Source organism: Lutra lutra, chromosome 12 (assembly GCF_902655055.1).
Source record: "Lutra lutra chromosome 12, mLutLut1.2, whole genome shotgun sequence".
NCBI classification, from domain to species: domain Eukaryota; kingdom Metazoa; phylum Chordata; class Mammalia; order Carnivora; family Mustelidae; genus Lutra; species Lutra lutra.
This window is the reverse complement of record NC_062289.1, coordinates 16978939-16994624: the sequence shown is the minus strand read 5'-3', so window position 1 is coordinate 16994624 and position 15686 is coordinate 16978939. Positions and strand designations below refer to the sequence as shown.

At 45.4% G+C, this 15686-nt stretch overlaps 1 protein-coding gene across 6 annotated transcripts in view; it reads left to right on the top strand.

Annotated features, from left to right (window-relative positions):
- ZNF532 (zinc finger protein 532) overlaps nt 1–15686 on the top strand; it is a 105219-nt gene that overhangs the window by 70221 nt on the left and 19312 nt on the right. For 4 of the 6 annotated variants that reach the window (XM_047696589.1, XM_047696588.1, XM_047696587.1 and 1 more), the window contains 2 exons: nt 3355–3517; nt 7184–7465. The exons of 1 other annotated variant lie outside the window; for it this stretch is intronic. In XM_047696589.1, the coding sequence (XP_047552545.1) occupies nt 3355–3517; nt 7184–7465 (445 nt within the window). The remainder of the gene's footprint in view (nt 1–3354; nt 3518–7183; nt 7466–15686) is intronic. One more of the 6 variants, XM_047696590.1, reaches the window with a different exon arrangement.

The window sequence follows — 15686 nt, the reverse complement described above, 5'->3', positions numbered from 1 at the left end:
TTTCCCTTTTCTTTCCCCTCCTTTCCCTCCCCTTCCCTTTCTTTTCCAACCTTCCTTCCTTCCTTCCATTAGGCTTTTTAATTAAGTTAGGGTCCAGCATGGAGCCCAACATGGGGCTAGAACTCGTGAGCCTTAGATCAAGACCTGAGCTGAGATCAAGAGTCATTCAACTGAGGAGCCCACCCAGATGCCTGGTTTTAGGTTTCAGTTTCTTTTTTCCCCCTTCTTCCCTGCCTCTCCCCGCTTCTCTCCAGTTCCCTCTGCCCCTGCCCTTAGTCTGGTTACCCACTATACCCTCAGTCTTGCAACTAGGGTAGGATTCAGTCAGACATACAGGTTTGGCTTTCAGAGCCCTTTGCAACTCTGCAGGACCTCCCCCACCATTCCCACAGCTTGGGGACCCAGCCACACTCTTTGTTTCTGTTCCCTCACCACGCCATGCCCAAGTGTTGGCCTGTGTACACGCGGGCCTCACCCTCACCGTCCTGCCTGGCTTCCCTCCCCTGCCTGGCTACGTCCCGTGGTTTTCAGCCATTGTAGTTGGAGAGTTTGCTCGATCTTCATGTCCTAACTCTTGTGTCTGTGAGGTTCATTTATTTGAACTTTGTTTTTTAACATGAGCACCATTTGAACATTTCTCAGTAGTTTCTGTCCTATGGGAAAGTTGGAAAACTCTACAGAGGATATCCGTTCGCCCACATTCCTGACATTTACTCCCACCATTTCTTTCTCCGTCTCTCTCTCTCTCTCTCTCGTTGAAGAATAATGGGGCAGCATGACGTAAGTATTGGAGTGTGTTCTGCCTCTCCTCCCAAAAAGGTCACCCACGTATGGCACCCCCTTTTGAGCCCTCCCAGTCAGAAATTGGTGTGATTACATTACTGCTCAATGCGTAGACCCCATGAAAATTTCTCTAATAGATGAGAAAATGTCTCCCCCCGCCCCCCCTTCAGGTTCAAAATCCTATCCAGGAACATGTTTTGCATTTAATCACCCTGTCTTGTCAGGGTTCCTCTGCCTGGAACAGTTGCTCGTTCTTCCCCCGCCTCTCATGTCTTTGGCCCCCCTCATTCTCAGGAGGACCCCCGTCCGTCATGCTTTCTTGCAGCTGGACACAGGACACGTCCTCTTGGCAGGAGGCTTCTTGTGTCCCATTAGGGACAGGCAGTGCCCATGCGTGCTTCTAGCGGCGATGCCGACCTGCGCCGTCTCATCAGGCTGGTGCCCGCCAGACCTCCCCGCCATATGGTCCCCGCCTCCCCCTTGATAAGCGCTAGCAGTTCGTGGGGTGGTGTTCCGGTATTATACCAGCAAACTTTCGTCAGAAGAATGCTGAAGTAAATAGTTTTTCTCCTGTTTTATACTTTCTTTGCTATTCCGTGGAAAGCAAAAAAAAAAAAAAAAAATAGTCAAAGCAAACAAAACCCCACACCAAAGGAATGTAGCGCGAGGAGAATGGGCCATGCCGGTTTTCATGCAATAGTTCTTCCTAAGAAATGTAAGAATAGAATCCTGAGAAAAATTCTTAGCCTGGATGGTTAATCTTCATTCTTTCCCTGAGGCTGCTCTTTTTTCCCTCTTGCTCTGCGGTAATTATAGAAAAATAAGAAGTGCGGACAAGTAAACAGTAAGAGTATGTATAGTATCGTCTGTCAGAGATGATGGCAGTCGTGTGACCTTCTGTGTCTTCTCTACGCCCTTGAAAAAATGTGAACGTGTCGTATATACTGTCTTGTTCCCTGTTTGAATTTTCAGGAAAATCTCCCCATGCACTGGCGTGTGTCTGTCACACAATCTGTGAAAAATGCCGTAGCTGCTCTTCCTTCCCTGCTTTGACAGGACTGCCCGTTTGGGCTCTTTTCAATTCTAAGCTGTTTTAAACAGCGAGGAAGTGACCATCCTCGTCACACTTGGTACCATTCACGACGGCACATCATCAGGGTGCCTCCTTTGAGCTGTCTGGTGACGTCCCGAAGTCCTCGAAAATCCCCACCTCTCCCCACAGGTGCCTGTGATCTGTGCTCAGTTATTAATATGCCAAGACCTCGTAAAAACGTGTGCCGCTCATCCAATTAGATTTATACATTTTATGTGGGAAAAGGTGAAAAAAAGCTAAGTCTGCCATTTATTGACAGAGAACTGGGAAACGAGATGGGCTTTCTTAGGAAGAGCCCGAGAGGGAAGACCTGTGGTTTCCAGAAGCTTTCCTTTCTTTGGCCTTGCTGTGCAAGCAGCAAACAGAATCTCCGCTCTGCTCTCTCCATCTCTGACTTGACCTTCGGTCCGGGTTTGTCTGCCATTTTCCTGAGCTGCTCCCTCGGATTCTTTGTGCCTGTCCTCGCAGTGCTTCAGAGGAGGTACAGGTGGTGTCTCTAGGCCTCCGCTGAGGACCAGGAAGACCCGGGGCAGTTACGGGAGAAAGGGGACCCCCGTGGGCTTCCTGAGCGAGCAGCGAAGCCCCTGGCGGCGGAGGTTGGTGGCTGGGGAGTCTAGTCGGAGCCGGAGCTTCAGTGGACGGTTTTAGTGGTTGGAAGGGGTTGTGTGCAGAAGGCTCAGGTCTGAGTTAGCTTAGGGAGGCTGCTTGGCAGCTAACCCTGGGTAGGGAAATGGTCTGTAGTGGACGGTATTTTAAACCATTTTAAGCTCAGTAGATGTAAATTGAAATAACAGTGGTACGGATTTTCTTTTTTCTTTCTCTTTCCCTCTTTCTGTCTGTCTCTTTTTTGGGGGTGGGGGGTGTATAATTGTTGACTATGTAGGGCTTTCTGTGTTGAGAACATGTAGGGAAATACTGCAATCCAAGTGTAAAATTTCCCCCAACTTGAAAAGAAAACTTGGGACAAGTAAGAGCTTGTGCCGGCGTTGGAGTTGAACAGGCCTACTTAGTTCATTATCAAATGCTTTTTCAAGTTAGGGGACCACCTCCCAGCTGCCTTCCTTGTCTTCCCTTAAAGAATACTTAAAACAAACAAACAAACAAACAAACAAAACAAAACGAAAACCAAAAAACCAAGATGCTTTTGCTTTGTGTTAAAGTAACTAACAGGTGAAGGTCTTGTACAAACAGGATCCGCTGTAGATCTGTAAGTCGTAAAATGGTCATTAATTTAGACTTCCATGCAAATGTGGTTGAATGCATCTTTATTCGAAATGTTAAGACGGATCTGCCCTTGAGTGATGCCGGTTGCCTCCAAAAGTTTGTTTCACAGCTAAACTGTTTTGTTCTTTTTACTGAGTTTATGTGTTCTCACTGCTCCTGCTGCCTGAATTCTTGAGATGAGATGTAAAGTAGCAATTCCTTTGGCTTCCGAGACGAGGGCTGACTGACATTTCCACGCACTTCTTCTGTTTTAGAATAATATATAAGTGTTCCATGTGCGACACTGTTTTTACCCTGCAAACCCTGCTGTATCGCCACTTTGACCAACACATCGAAAACCAGAAGGTGTCTGTTTTCAAGTGTCCAGACTGTTCTCTTTTATATGCACAGAAGCAACTCATGATGGACCATATCAAGGTGTGTGCGCATCTCTCGTGTCCTTTAAGTCAATCGCAGACCTATTCATGGATTGTAAGTCAGGGCTGAGCTGCAGGTGAAGAGAAGGCATGCCTACTCTAGAGGGAAGGGATGGATGCTGGTTGTTGGTACAGAGCAGTTTACAGAACGCTGCCATCATCCACTTGACTGATGCTTTTTATCTGCGTCCTGTGACAGGTCAGTGCAGAGTAACACATGCATGCTGTGGTTCTCAAAGAGAAATAAACATTAGGGCTCTTCCTGTCCCTGCATGTGAAAATGATGACTGTGAAATTGGCTTTTTTTGAGAAGTCCGTGTTGTAATGGACTTAGAAATAGACAGGGACTCTGACGAGTTGTGTTAATTCGTTGCAAATATCGGTGTATTAGAAAAATGAAGGTTTTCCTTTGAAATTATGTAAGCGATTAAATATATATGATAATTGATTCCCCTGGGTCTTTTTTTTAGTCTTTTTTTCTATCAAGGTTGCGTGCAAATCGAAGGTAAAATGTGTAGGATAGAAGAGTGGCCCCTGGCAAGTGTTCAGTTAACGAAATGAATAAATGTCCAGGTTGGATAATTCTCACCCTCCAAACCCCAAAAGGGGCACCTAAATCTCTTTACAGCCTTTAAAGCTCATGGAAGGCTGTGCTTAGTCTTAGCCTCCTAACTGCCCACTGTGAAAGGGTAAGCAGTTTTATTCCTGTGTGATAAGGACGTAATATCTGGGAGCTCTCAGAGCTTAAAGTGACTTGACTTTTTAAAAAGAGAAGGCAACAGTGTTCTGATACCATGAACTCCCATCTCTCTTCCTCTTAGTTCTTCTCTTTTTTAATATGGAATACAAGAAAGGTGAGCCAATCAGGTCTCCTGAGTTAGTCCCGTCTCATCTTAATTAGATGAATGGGCTGTTAATCCTTGAAATTTCCTGTGTTGAGCATATGTAAGCTCACGTAGCATAACTGCCTATTGCAAAGAACCTAACGCCTGCTCGTCGAGGGTCTGCTCATTGGCGGCCGGGCTAAGGTAGTGGCTCTGTGGCATTACTACAGTGAATTAGTGCATGGGAGATATATTTCATCATTATCACTTAAAAGTACAGTAAAATCCTCTTAAGATATTTTAAAGGTTTTCACTAAAATCACAAAACTATCTTGACAACAAATACTTAATGATTGACTAGGGAAAAAAAAAACACCCCAAACCCTAGAAACTGCTCATAAAAACATAGTGACATTGGAATTAGACCCAAATATTTTACATTACTTTTTACAGGGGGAAAAAAGAAAGAAAGGTTAACTTCTTAAGAGACTTTTAAGGTATTTGCTTTCTGGAACTCATGTTTACATCTGGAAGTGGGGTCCTTGACATTGTGGTTAGGGTCTTCCTTGTGTTAATAGTGAATTTGGAGGAATACAAAGTTCCAAGAGTAGAGACTGAAGAGGAGTGGCGAGATCCTGTGGCCACAAGGACGAAAGAATTGTTTTTATTCATCTGAACCTTTACGAGACCACATGACATGAAAAACAGTGGGAATACTCACTTATGTTCTCATTTCGAGTATGTCCTATACATTTAAAATATCCTGCCTTTATGTGTTTGGGGATGGGTAAGAATAAAGATAAAGTTTTAGGGGCACTCTACTTTTGTTTTCAATTTTAAGATCTGTACTAGTTCTTGTGAGTTTATTTATATCACCTGATACCTGTGCTGTTCACTTTTTCGTGAAGAGGAAATTAAGAGAAAGCAGGACAGGAGCCCCCATACATGATTTTTTTCGCCTAATTTAATCAGTTTGTAGCATTTCTTCTTCCAGAGTATAGCTTGATTTCCTGTGTGCATGTTGGCATTTCCATAAAAAGCAAACTTTCAAGTTACAGTTGTTCAAGTTACTTGTTGTTACAGGATCTGAGGAAAAATCAGTTCTAAAAGAATTAAGTGGTATTTCTTTTATTTAAAAAGACTTTTGCTTTTAATAAACGATACTATTTTTACTTCATGATGTGAAAATGGAATGAATAAAGTAGAAATTCCCTTTGTAGCACCCATGACCTTGCCCTCTTGTCGAGGCAGAACTTTTCGCTGCTTTTTTATAATTCCTGTAGCACCACAAGGTCGTCTCACCGAAGAAGACTTATTAAATACATGATCCTCTCCTCAACTTTCTAGTTTGTAAAAATGTATTTGCCTAGAAACTTATGAAAAGTTTACTAGAAGATTTTGGGGTTTTGTTTTCTTTTGGTTTTAAATGGTTAAAAAGGTAAACACTTGGCTTCTCTTTTGGAAAAGGCCATTGGAAACCCAAAAGCCTCTGCCCTGTGAGATGGCAGAGAAGCCAGTGCTCGGCTTTTTGGTTGTCCCGAGCTCACACCTTGCCTCCCTGCAGACTTTCTTGTGCCAAAGAACATTAGACATTTTCCTCCCAGACCACTTTTTAGAGACCAGTTTGAGGATCCTCTGGATAGACTTGACACCTCTGCTCACGGGAAAATTACAGAACCCCCTCTTTTTCTTTTTGGGGTAAGACCGTAAGGAGGATTGGCAAATTCGTGGCACCGGTTAGAGGTGATCTTGCCTGGGAAGGTGTGACGGAGAGTACCCTGAGGGAGCCGCTTCAGACTCCGACACTCAGGAAAGAATATGGAGTGGAGATACACTCAGTGTGAATCTCCGGGACGTAGGAGGCCTAGGGCGCTTGGGAAACGTGTGTCACGTTGTGCCTTTCTGTAGGTTTTGTAGGTTCAGGACTCTAGCCTGAAGGCTGATAGCACGAGAAAACCTGTTTAAAGATAAATTCTACACTGAGGCACAGACTTACTTGCCTCCTTTTTTTTTTTTTTTTCCTGGACTCTGTTTCTAGAACGCAAACAAAACAAAAACCAAAGGCACGCTGCTCTTTAGGATCAAATGGCACCCGCTTTCCCTTAGTAGAATTTGGAGTCCTCTGAGTTTGAGTGGGATGGCCGTTGTGGCTGTCATGTTAATGACAGTAAAGCTAAGCAATTGTAAAAGGCTTTTTGAGTCTCTGCTGTATACAGCCTAGAAGTCTGGGTGTTGTCGGGAAGACGGGACAGATCAGGATAGGATGTGGGGGTCCTGACGGTACCCCAAAAAACCCCAACGAAAACCCAAACTCTTACACGTGTCCCAAGAATGTGGAGGGTCTGAAAGGGAGAGAGAAGGCCCTGCTCTTGTCTCAGGTGTTTGTGGAACGGTGCTTCACCGGGGGTCTTAAACACCTACCCGTGCGTCAGCCTAGCCCCGTGTCTCTGGGTAGATGTGAAAGTAAGCATCTCCTTCCCCAGGAAGAGTCTGTTGCGGAGAGAACTCACTGGTTGACGGGGGGAGGACAGAGCCGGAAATAATTTGGACTCAAAGCAGAAGGCTTTATTTTTTAACGAATTTAAAAATGGCACAAGCAAATAAGCTTTCAGAAGTTACTTGGAACAAGGAATGCATAATTCAGAGCAACCATAAAAGTTAATTCCCCTCTGTCTCTTTTTAAGTGTCTGTTTGCATAGGTTTCCTTTTTGCTCTATTAAGAAATGTTTCTGAATGAGTATAAAATCCTATTGGAGTATCTGTAACGGTTAAGAATAGTCCACGTGTGCTTTTCTCCGTGGTAACCATTTATGATAGATCTTTCTTTTCTTTTTGTAACATAGTCTATGCATGGAACATTGAAAAGTATTGAAGGGCCTCCAAACTTGGGTATAAACTTGCCTTTGAGCATTAAGCCTGCAACTCAAAATTCAGCAAATCAAAACAAAGAGGATACCAGATCCATGAATGGGAAAGAGAAATTGGAAAAGAAGTCTCCGTCACCTGTGAAAAAATCCATGGAACCCAAGAAGGTGGCCAGTCCCGGCTGGACGTGTTGGGAGTGTGACCGCTTGTTCACGCAGAGAGATGTTTACATTTCCCACGTGAGGAAGGAGCACGGGAAGGTAAGAGCAAGAGGCCACCCATGGGTGTGAGGAAGAGCACAGGACTGGGCAGACGTCCAGCACTCGGGAGCTTGGCTCTGCCAATAATTAACAAATAAGGAAGAAAGGAGGAGAAAGAGAAAGTGATGTTTGGAAACTATTAGTATTTGTATGACTTAATGTGATTCTTTCCTTAGTTTGGTAGTGGGAAGGGATACTGCATCCTTCCTGAAGCTATCCAGGAGAAGCTCAGTAACTCAAAAGTCACTGAAAAATCTGATTTGGAATATTTTTATATATATATATATATAGATAGATAGATATAGATATATCTATATATATATATAGATATCTATATATATATATCTTTCTGCTTTTTAAATAATAAGTACACATCTCCAACTAATAGGGATTTTTTTTAAGCCCATTATTAGACCCCATGAAACTAGCAAGACAATTTTGTAATACGGTTCCAGGAGTCTTAAAGTTGGATTGTTCCTGTTAGGATCCGGAAAAAAGCTGCATTGCATTTGGTTTTTGTAGACCTGTAGTCTCTTATTATATAGTAGCCCTCCCTCTATTCTGTTTTACTTTTTAACCTGCTGTTGATTTCTTGGAAAAATTGGGTTAGATGTCCTGTAGATTATTGTGCGCGTTTCTGGATGTGGGTAGTTTTCTTTTGACATTGTTTAATTTCCTTCTCTTTATCCCATAATTTCTAGAAATTTGATTAGATCCAGGTTGAATTTTTAGATACAAATAGGTGCTACATTGTTTTTGTATCAAATCCTGAGGCACCTAATAGCAGCTTCTTTCTCTCAGTGATACTATGATCCATCGTTGGGTTCCGATACAGCATACTTTTAAAGAAACCACTTTAATTGCTTTAACTTAAGGCAGTAGAACCAAATAGTTTTCCTTGGGGAACCTGTGTAAAAAGTACCTAGGAATTGGCTTGTGATTAGTACATACTAGATCCTTGAAAAGTTCATTAAGTGAGGGCTGCCTGGGTGGCTCAGTCGGTTAAGCGTCTGCCTTCCGCTCAGGTCATGACCTCAGGGTCCTGGAATCAGCCCTGCATCAGGCTCCCTGCTCATCGGGGAGCCTGCTTCCCCCTCTGCTTCTGCCGTCCCCTGTTCACGCTCCTGGGTGCGCAGCATGCGCTCGCTCACTCTCTCTCTCTCTGATGCATAAATAAAATCTTAAAAAAAAAAAGTTTGTTAAATTAAGTGTTCAAACATGACTTCATAATCTCATTGATACTGTTTTATTGGAGCGGCTCATGTAGCTGACATGTCTTTATTTGGTCTGACACAATTTATTGTCTCTTTGTGTAAACATTACTTACTTACAGAATATATATGGCTCCAGTAGCACATGGCTTATGTTAATCATCTCACGTTCAGGCGTGCCACGCGGGCCGTCATGTCTCTGAATTCGCTTGCAAACACCGGGCGTTCTTGAGGGGCAGCACTCGGTTAATCTCTGTATGAATTCGCCGCCCATAGCTGTCTTGCCAAGCCTGATGTGCTGATTCTGGGAAAAGGCTTTTTTTCCTTGGACCCAAACTGGATTTTACAAATACTAAAACAGGAGCAGACCTCAGTCTAGTAGCCCACGGCTTTCATTACATATACATTTGAGATTTTTGTATCCAGCTTGGAACATTTCAAAATTTTTTTTCTTCTTCTTCTTCTTCTTCTTTTTTTTTTAACTGCCTTTATCTTGCACGTCCAACAATTTTTGGATCTAGAATATAAGATGAAGGACAGCTCCGAGACAGATGTGGTGAGGGTACATTTAACACTGACTCCGACTACCTGCTCTCGGATGGAGGCCGAGCAGGTCCGCTGTGCGCGGCGCATCTGTTTCCACTGGAGGCAGCCCTTCGTTCTTCCAGAGGAAGTGTTAGGCTTAGTGGGATTTGGGGATTAGCTTTGAAGAAGCTGAGATGCCGCCTTTTGGAAGGAGGCAGATAGATTAGATTGCAGTGTCCATGCTGCCCCCTCGGCCTCTGGAGAGAACTAAAGGGAGGTGGGGAAGGGGAGGAAAGAAACGTCTTCATACAAACCAGTGAAATGAATGGAGGGCTGACCGTGCGTCAGAAACCAGGGACCAAGTGAACCATGCGAGCCAGACCGGAACCCTGCACTCCCGGACAGCCCACCTACAGACTCCTCGTCTCTGTTCCCGTTCTTTTCTTCTTCCTTCTGTCTGAATATTCATTTAACCCCACACTTCAAATCTCCTGCCTTCTGCCCTTTTCTGTCTTCTTTCTGATGGCCATGAAGGCACCTTGCCAGCTTCACTTTTCCACTCCTGTTCTTCCCCCCCCCTTGGCCACCTCTGGGTGTCAGCTCACCACACCCACCTCCTTATTGTCAAGGCAACTGGACAAGTTTCGTCTCTACTTTGACCGAAGCCTGACCCTCCCCCGCCCTCACCCCTGCAATATTTCACATGATTGGTAGCTCTTCCTAAAAGCATCTTCTACCCTAAGTTTGAATACTGCTCTCCCTCCTGGGTTTTCTCACGGTTGCTGGAGTGCCCATCAGCTGTCTGTCCTGGAAACAGTCCCCCCCTCTCTCTCTCGCGGGGAAATTTCGGTTACCCTCGTGGCTTCACTTCCCGTCTATATGTGCAGATAACTCCCACATCTCTGTCTCCAGCTGTGCTTTCTTGCCTGCATTCCAGTCCCCCAATCCAGCCACTTTCTCAGCTGTTTCAGCTTCTTGGACAATTCACAGGCGCTCTTGGTCTGCCCGACAGGGAACCCAGGCTTGCCCCCAGCCCCCAGCCCCCAGCTTCTGCTGCCCAAAGCCTGGTGTCCAACCTGGCTTGACGCTTCCTTCCATCTTTGTTCAGGCCACTCTGGCTTCAGAGAGACCTCCCCGAAGTGCGTTCCCACTGGCTTCAGCTGCCCGGCGGCTCCCCAGTTCTCCCCAATCTCCCTCCCTCCAGCCGTGTCTCACGTGGGGTGCACTGGACAAATGAGATTGCTCCGCCTGCTTCATTTATTTTTTTAAGATTTCATTTACTTACTTATTTGTGAGAGAGCACGCACGCGAGCATGTGAGCCAGCAGAGGGGCAGAGGAAGAGGGAGAAGCAGACTTGCTGTGGTCCCGGGGCTGCATCCCAGGGTCCCGGAATCGTGACCCGAGCCAAAGGCAGATGCTTAACTAACTGAGCCACCCCGGGGGCCCTGCCCCACCTGCCTGAGACACTGTTCGCCTCTCTGGGGCTTTACAGGAGTGTGCTGCCCTGGTGCTAACTACTCTTAGTCCTCCCGGTCTCAGCTTCGACCTCACCCCATCTGGAAAGCCTTTCTCATCTGGAGAGCCTTCTTCAGTCCCTTCCCCTACGTGTTTCCAGGGCAGCCCGTGCTTCCCTTACCCTGACTCATCCCTCTGCGAAGGCTGCCTTTTACCTCTTTCTCCCAATAGCTGCTTCATGCTCTCTTCCTCTCTTCAGTTCCCATCCAGAAGAACTGGGGGTCTTCTGCCCCTAGCCCACAGCACGCCGATAAATATTTCTCGAATTAATGGATCAAGAATGAGTGCTGACTTGGACGACATCTTATCCCCCATTAGACTTAATTTCTCTTCTTTAAAATGGGAGTAATCACATATTTAGTGACCGCACAATGTCGTGTGCTGTAGGTACCTAGAGGGAACTGCTGTGAGGTGATCAGTGGCCTCCAGTCCTTTTGGATTTAAGGTGAGACATAAATATGAAATGATGAGGGATTTGAAAATGGTATCTGGCTAAAGATCCCAGGAGAGCATAATTTTTTTATTTCCACCAGGCGAGAAATTACTGGAAAGATCTGATTTCATCAGATTATCCAGTGAAATACCATTACGTAAATGTTCTGACCCAGAGCGCTATGAAGGGATGCTTCATTTTAGTATATGTGCTGCCAAAGCGAGCACGGGATACTTCATTTTAATATTGTAATCATGCCTAAAAAAAATAAGTGTGTGTGTATATATAATTTTGAGAATAATGTAGCACATTCTGCCAACCACAGCACAGCGGTTTGCTTTAGTGTTACTGCTGCTGGAAAACCTTTTGGAGAAAAGGTTTTGAGTTAGGAGTAAGCCTACTTGGCATAAGTTAAAAACTCCTGTCTGGGTAATTCACTGCTGCCTCTTTTAAGATGGCCTCTTTTGGTCTCAATAATTGTTTCTGATTTTTTTTTTCTCTCAATTCCTATCCAAAAAATTTTTACTAAAAATATTGTATGGAGTTCCACATCAAAACAAAGATCTTCAGGAGCGTTGTCTTCAGGGTTCAAAACCATAGTTCCAGCTGTGCTAGTTACTTATTTTTAGTAGCTAGTTTCTTTATTTCACAAATGTATGTATATATATTTTTTACTAATACACATGCACTATCCATTTCCAGTGGTTCTTAAAATTTTTTTTAAGTAATTTGTTTTAATTAGATATTAAGTCAAATAAATTTGAAAAAATTGGGGGCAGATAATCCATAAAAATCTACAGAGATGTAATAATTTAGGAATAATTTGCCACGTTATTATTTTAGCCATTTAAAAAAGAGTAGTTAAAGCAGTCTGATTGGATTGATTGATTGATTATCTAAGATTTTATTTACTTATTTGAAAGAGAGTGTGAAGCAGAGGGAGAGGGACAAGGAAGACGCTATGCTGAGTGATGAGCTGGACTTGGTGCTCGATCCCGTGACGGGAAGATCGTGATCTGAGCCGAAACCAAGAGTTGGAGGCTTAACTAGCTGGGCCTCCTGTGCGCCCCAAAGCAGCCACATTGAGAAACGATTCTTAACTGAACTTCAGTACAGAGAAACCAGTATAAAATCAATCACTTTCTAAAGCTGATATTATTGTTCTGTTATGGGCAGGTTGTAGCTGCCTTTTTAAATCATAGCACTCTGAGGACAAGTTCTAAATCTGTTATTGTAGCTTCCATGGTTTGTGATGTTGCCCATTTGGAAAGGGGAATTGGTGTTAGTCGCGTCTAGGTTTGGACATTAAATAGTTTTTTTGAGCACAGAAATCCTCTCATCTTCCCCGTGTCCCTGCTCTCAGATACAAAAACAGGAAGATGAGCTTGTCAGTATCATTATCCTGACGGTCTCATCCCAGCCGTGAGCCCTTCCCCAGATAAATGTACAAATACACAGAATTTTATGTACAATTTTAGGGGCTCATGTACCTCCTGACATTCTTTCTTGATTGCTTTAGGGGTCTTCTAGGAACCTCAAATTAGGATCCCCTCAATGAGATAACGTGAGGTCAGATCACACAGTCTGCACTTAGGTAACCTGATAGCAAGTTAAAAAGTGAAAGTTGCCTGTACTTGTCCAGATCTAGAAAATTATAGGCTGATCTGTGATAATTATTTATAGCCATTTGGTTATCTGCTGCCCTACACGTTGAGAGATTATGGAACTTTTTTTTAAAAAAGATTTTATTTATTTATTTGACAGAGAGATCACAAGTAGGCAGAGAGGCAGGCGGAGAGAGGAGGAAGCAGGCTGCCCTGGAGCGGAGAGCCCGATGCGGGGCTCGATCCCAGGACCTGAGATCATGACTTGAGCTGAAGGCTTAACCCACCCGCCCCCCTCTGCCTGCCTCTCTGCCTACTTGTGATCTCTGCCTGTCTAATAAATAAGTAAGTCTGCCCTTTGAGAGCACCCCCCCCCCCCTTATCCTGTGTGTCAGTAAAATCCCCTAGAGCCCACTGATTTACGCAATAAAAGTTCATTCTTGCGCATGTCGTTTGCTGTGAGTTGCACTTGGGTGGGGCAGCTGTCCTTCCACTGATGACTCCGTGATCAAGGTGGTTCCTTTCAGCCCCGCCCTCTCCACATAGGTGTCACTGTGGGGGCGGGGGTGGGGAGGTGGGGGGTGCGGACTGGAGAATCCCATCCCGCCCTTACACGCCCTTATTATGGATATGACACGCAGTGCGTCATTGGTCAGAAGGAGTCATGTGACCAGCCCCAGTTGTAGCCGACAGAGAAGTGTGTGGTCCTGTGTGCCCCGAAGGGGAGGGAAGGGCAAGCAGTGTTGTTCACACCTGTACAGTGGCTGCCGAATGATCTGGGGTGGTCAGGGGCCACCGCGCCCACTTCGGATGGAAAGGAGGCAAAGTCAGAGATGCAGAGAAGGAACTAGGAGATGTGGCACTCTGAATCAAAGATGAAATGACAAGTGGGCGACTCCTTTCCATGTCTGAAATTTACTGACGATTCCATGAGGGACAGAAAATAAAGAAAAATAAAATGCTTTTGAGAAAGATTAATTAGTTATTTAGAAAATGTGACTCAAATAAGAATATATTATTCCAAATTTTGTTTATGGCCAGAATAGATGTTTTTTTTTGGTTTGTTTCTTTTTTTTTTTTTTTTTTTGGAGTCTTAGGAAGATTTGCTTTTAGGGTGAAATGTCTGTATGAGGTCAGGGGTCTGTTATAGCCATTTTAGGAGGCATTTTTCTATAAAATCACTGGTGGTTTCTCCAAACAAGGTTGAAGGCTGCAAGTACTTATTTGCATACACCTAGTTACATAGTCTAAGAAAAAGACCCGGCCTTCTCTGTTAACTTCTCTTACTACCGCGCTGTGCATGTTTTCTGATTACACTGTGGGACAGGGCATGTTACCACACACCCCGTTGGATGTTAAGTGTAAAACCCCAAATCCGGGGGTGTACAATAAAATTAATAAGACAGAGTGGTAGGTGGGTGTGTAAATGTTTTGAGCTCCAGTAACCAGACCCGTGGGCTTGCCTCTGGAAGTCTGTTAGGATTTAGGCACTGGTGGGGCCTGAGCTGGAGCTGCTGGGGGTCCTGGTTGGAGCCCCGGAGCTGATAACAGAGCTCGCTAGTAGACCCCCACCCAGCTGCGGGCCTGATCTCTTCAGAGTACAAGTCCGTCTGTCCTGCGTGGACCCTCCCTGTGTGTTTAAGGTGGAGTCCAATGCCCTTCTCACGTGCACCTTCTCTGTACCTGCTCCGCTGTGCCTCTCCTTGTGGTTCCAGCCATAGAGAGCTGCCTGAGGGCCCTTACGTACACCTTTCTTCCTGGACTCGTTGCCTGGTGTGCTTGGGTAGACCGGATTCAGCTAGTCATGGCCGGTAGAAGTGCCCGAGCCTACTCAGCCCCTTTCTATTTATTTCTCCATGCACCTGTGACTGCTGGATTCCAGGCCCAACGTGGGAATCCCGTCTTCATTGTGTTCTGCCTTTGGCCACTGTGAGCTCCTGAGGGCAGGGGACTCCCGGTGCGGAAAAGGAGGAGCCCATGGAATGAATGAAAGTGCACAGCGGGCCTGCCGTGGTGTGCTGGTTATCTAGGCTGTTGTGACCCTCCGTGTGGCCCAGTCACGGGCGCTACAGATACCAAGTTGTACCTTTGCACTTGAAGTAGGGCGCCTACGGTGCTCTTCTCAAAAGCCAGCCCCCAGCAAGGCGCGCAAGCAGCTGCTGGTTCGAGCTGGGTGCTGCCCACCACCACGGAGATGTACACAGACATCTGGGCCACGGTGGTACGTTGCCGGAAAGGCCTGCTCTGTCTCATTTTGGAGTCTGAGGAGGATGCCTCGGGCTTTTCCTGTTTATTACTAGAGGCTAAGGCAGCTAAAGCTCCCTGGAGGCTAGGCGGGTGCTGCTGCTGAACGGGAGAAAGACGATTCTCGATTCTCGGCTTGTCTGCTCCGGGTGCTGGGTGCTGGGAGCTGGGTATCAGGCCCTGCTGGCTTAAGAAGCTTTTTCATGGAAAATATCGCCTGCAGACAGAGGCTTAATTTCCTCACTGCCACAGATGGAGCGGTTTCCATTCTGTTTGCTTCCACCGCCCCAGACTGATGGCCGCCACAACCCTTCCTCTTATCTGTCAAAGCTCTGTCCCTTCCTGTGCCCATGGGGCTCGGGGAGGGGAGGAGAGTGGTTTCCTCCCAGACTTGAAGTTCCCAGATCTGCTCTGGGGTTAGGTTTCTCCATCCAGTCAGTGCTGAACATGGTCATTAGGCTTTAGAACATTGGTACGATGTTTGGATCTGCTGTATTATGTGGGGAGACTTTTATGTTCCTGTCCAGGATTGCTGCATGGATTTGTAATTTCTTTCTTTCCGAAAAGAAAAAAATCCAAGTGGCAGACCAGATTTTTAGATTTTAAGAATTTAGTGTAGGAGGGGCGCCTGGGTGGCTCAGTCATTAAGCATCTGGTTCGGTTCAGGTCATGATCCAAGGTTCTGGGA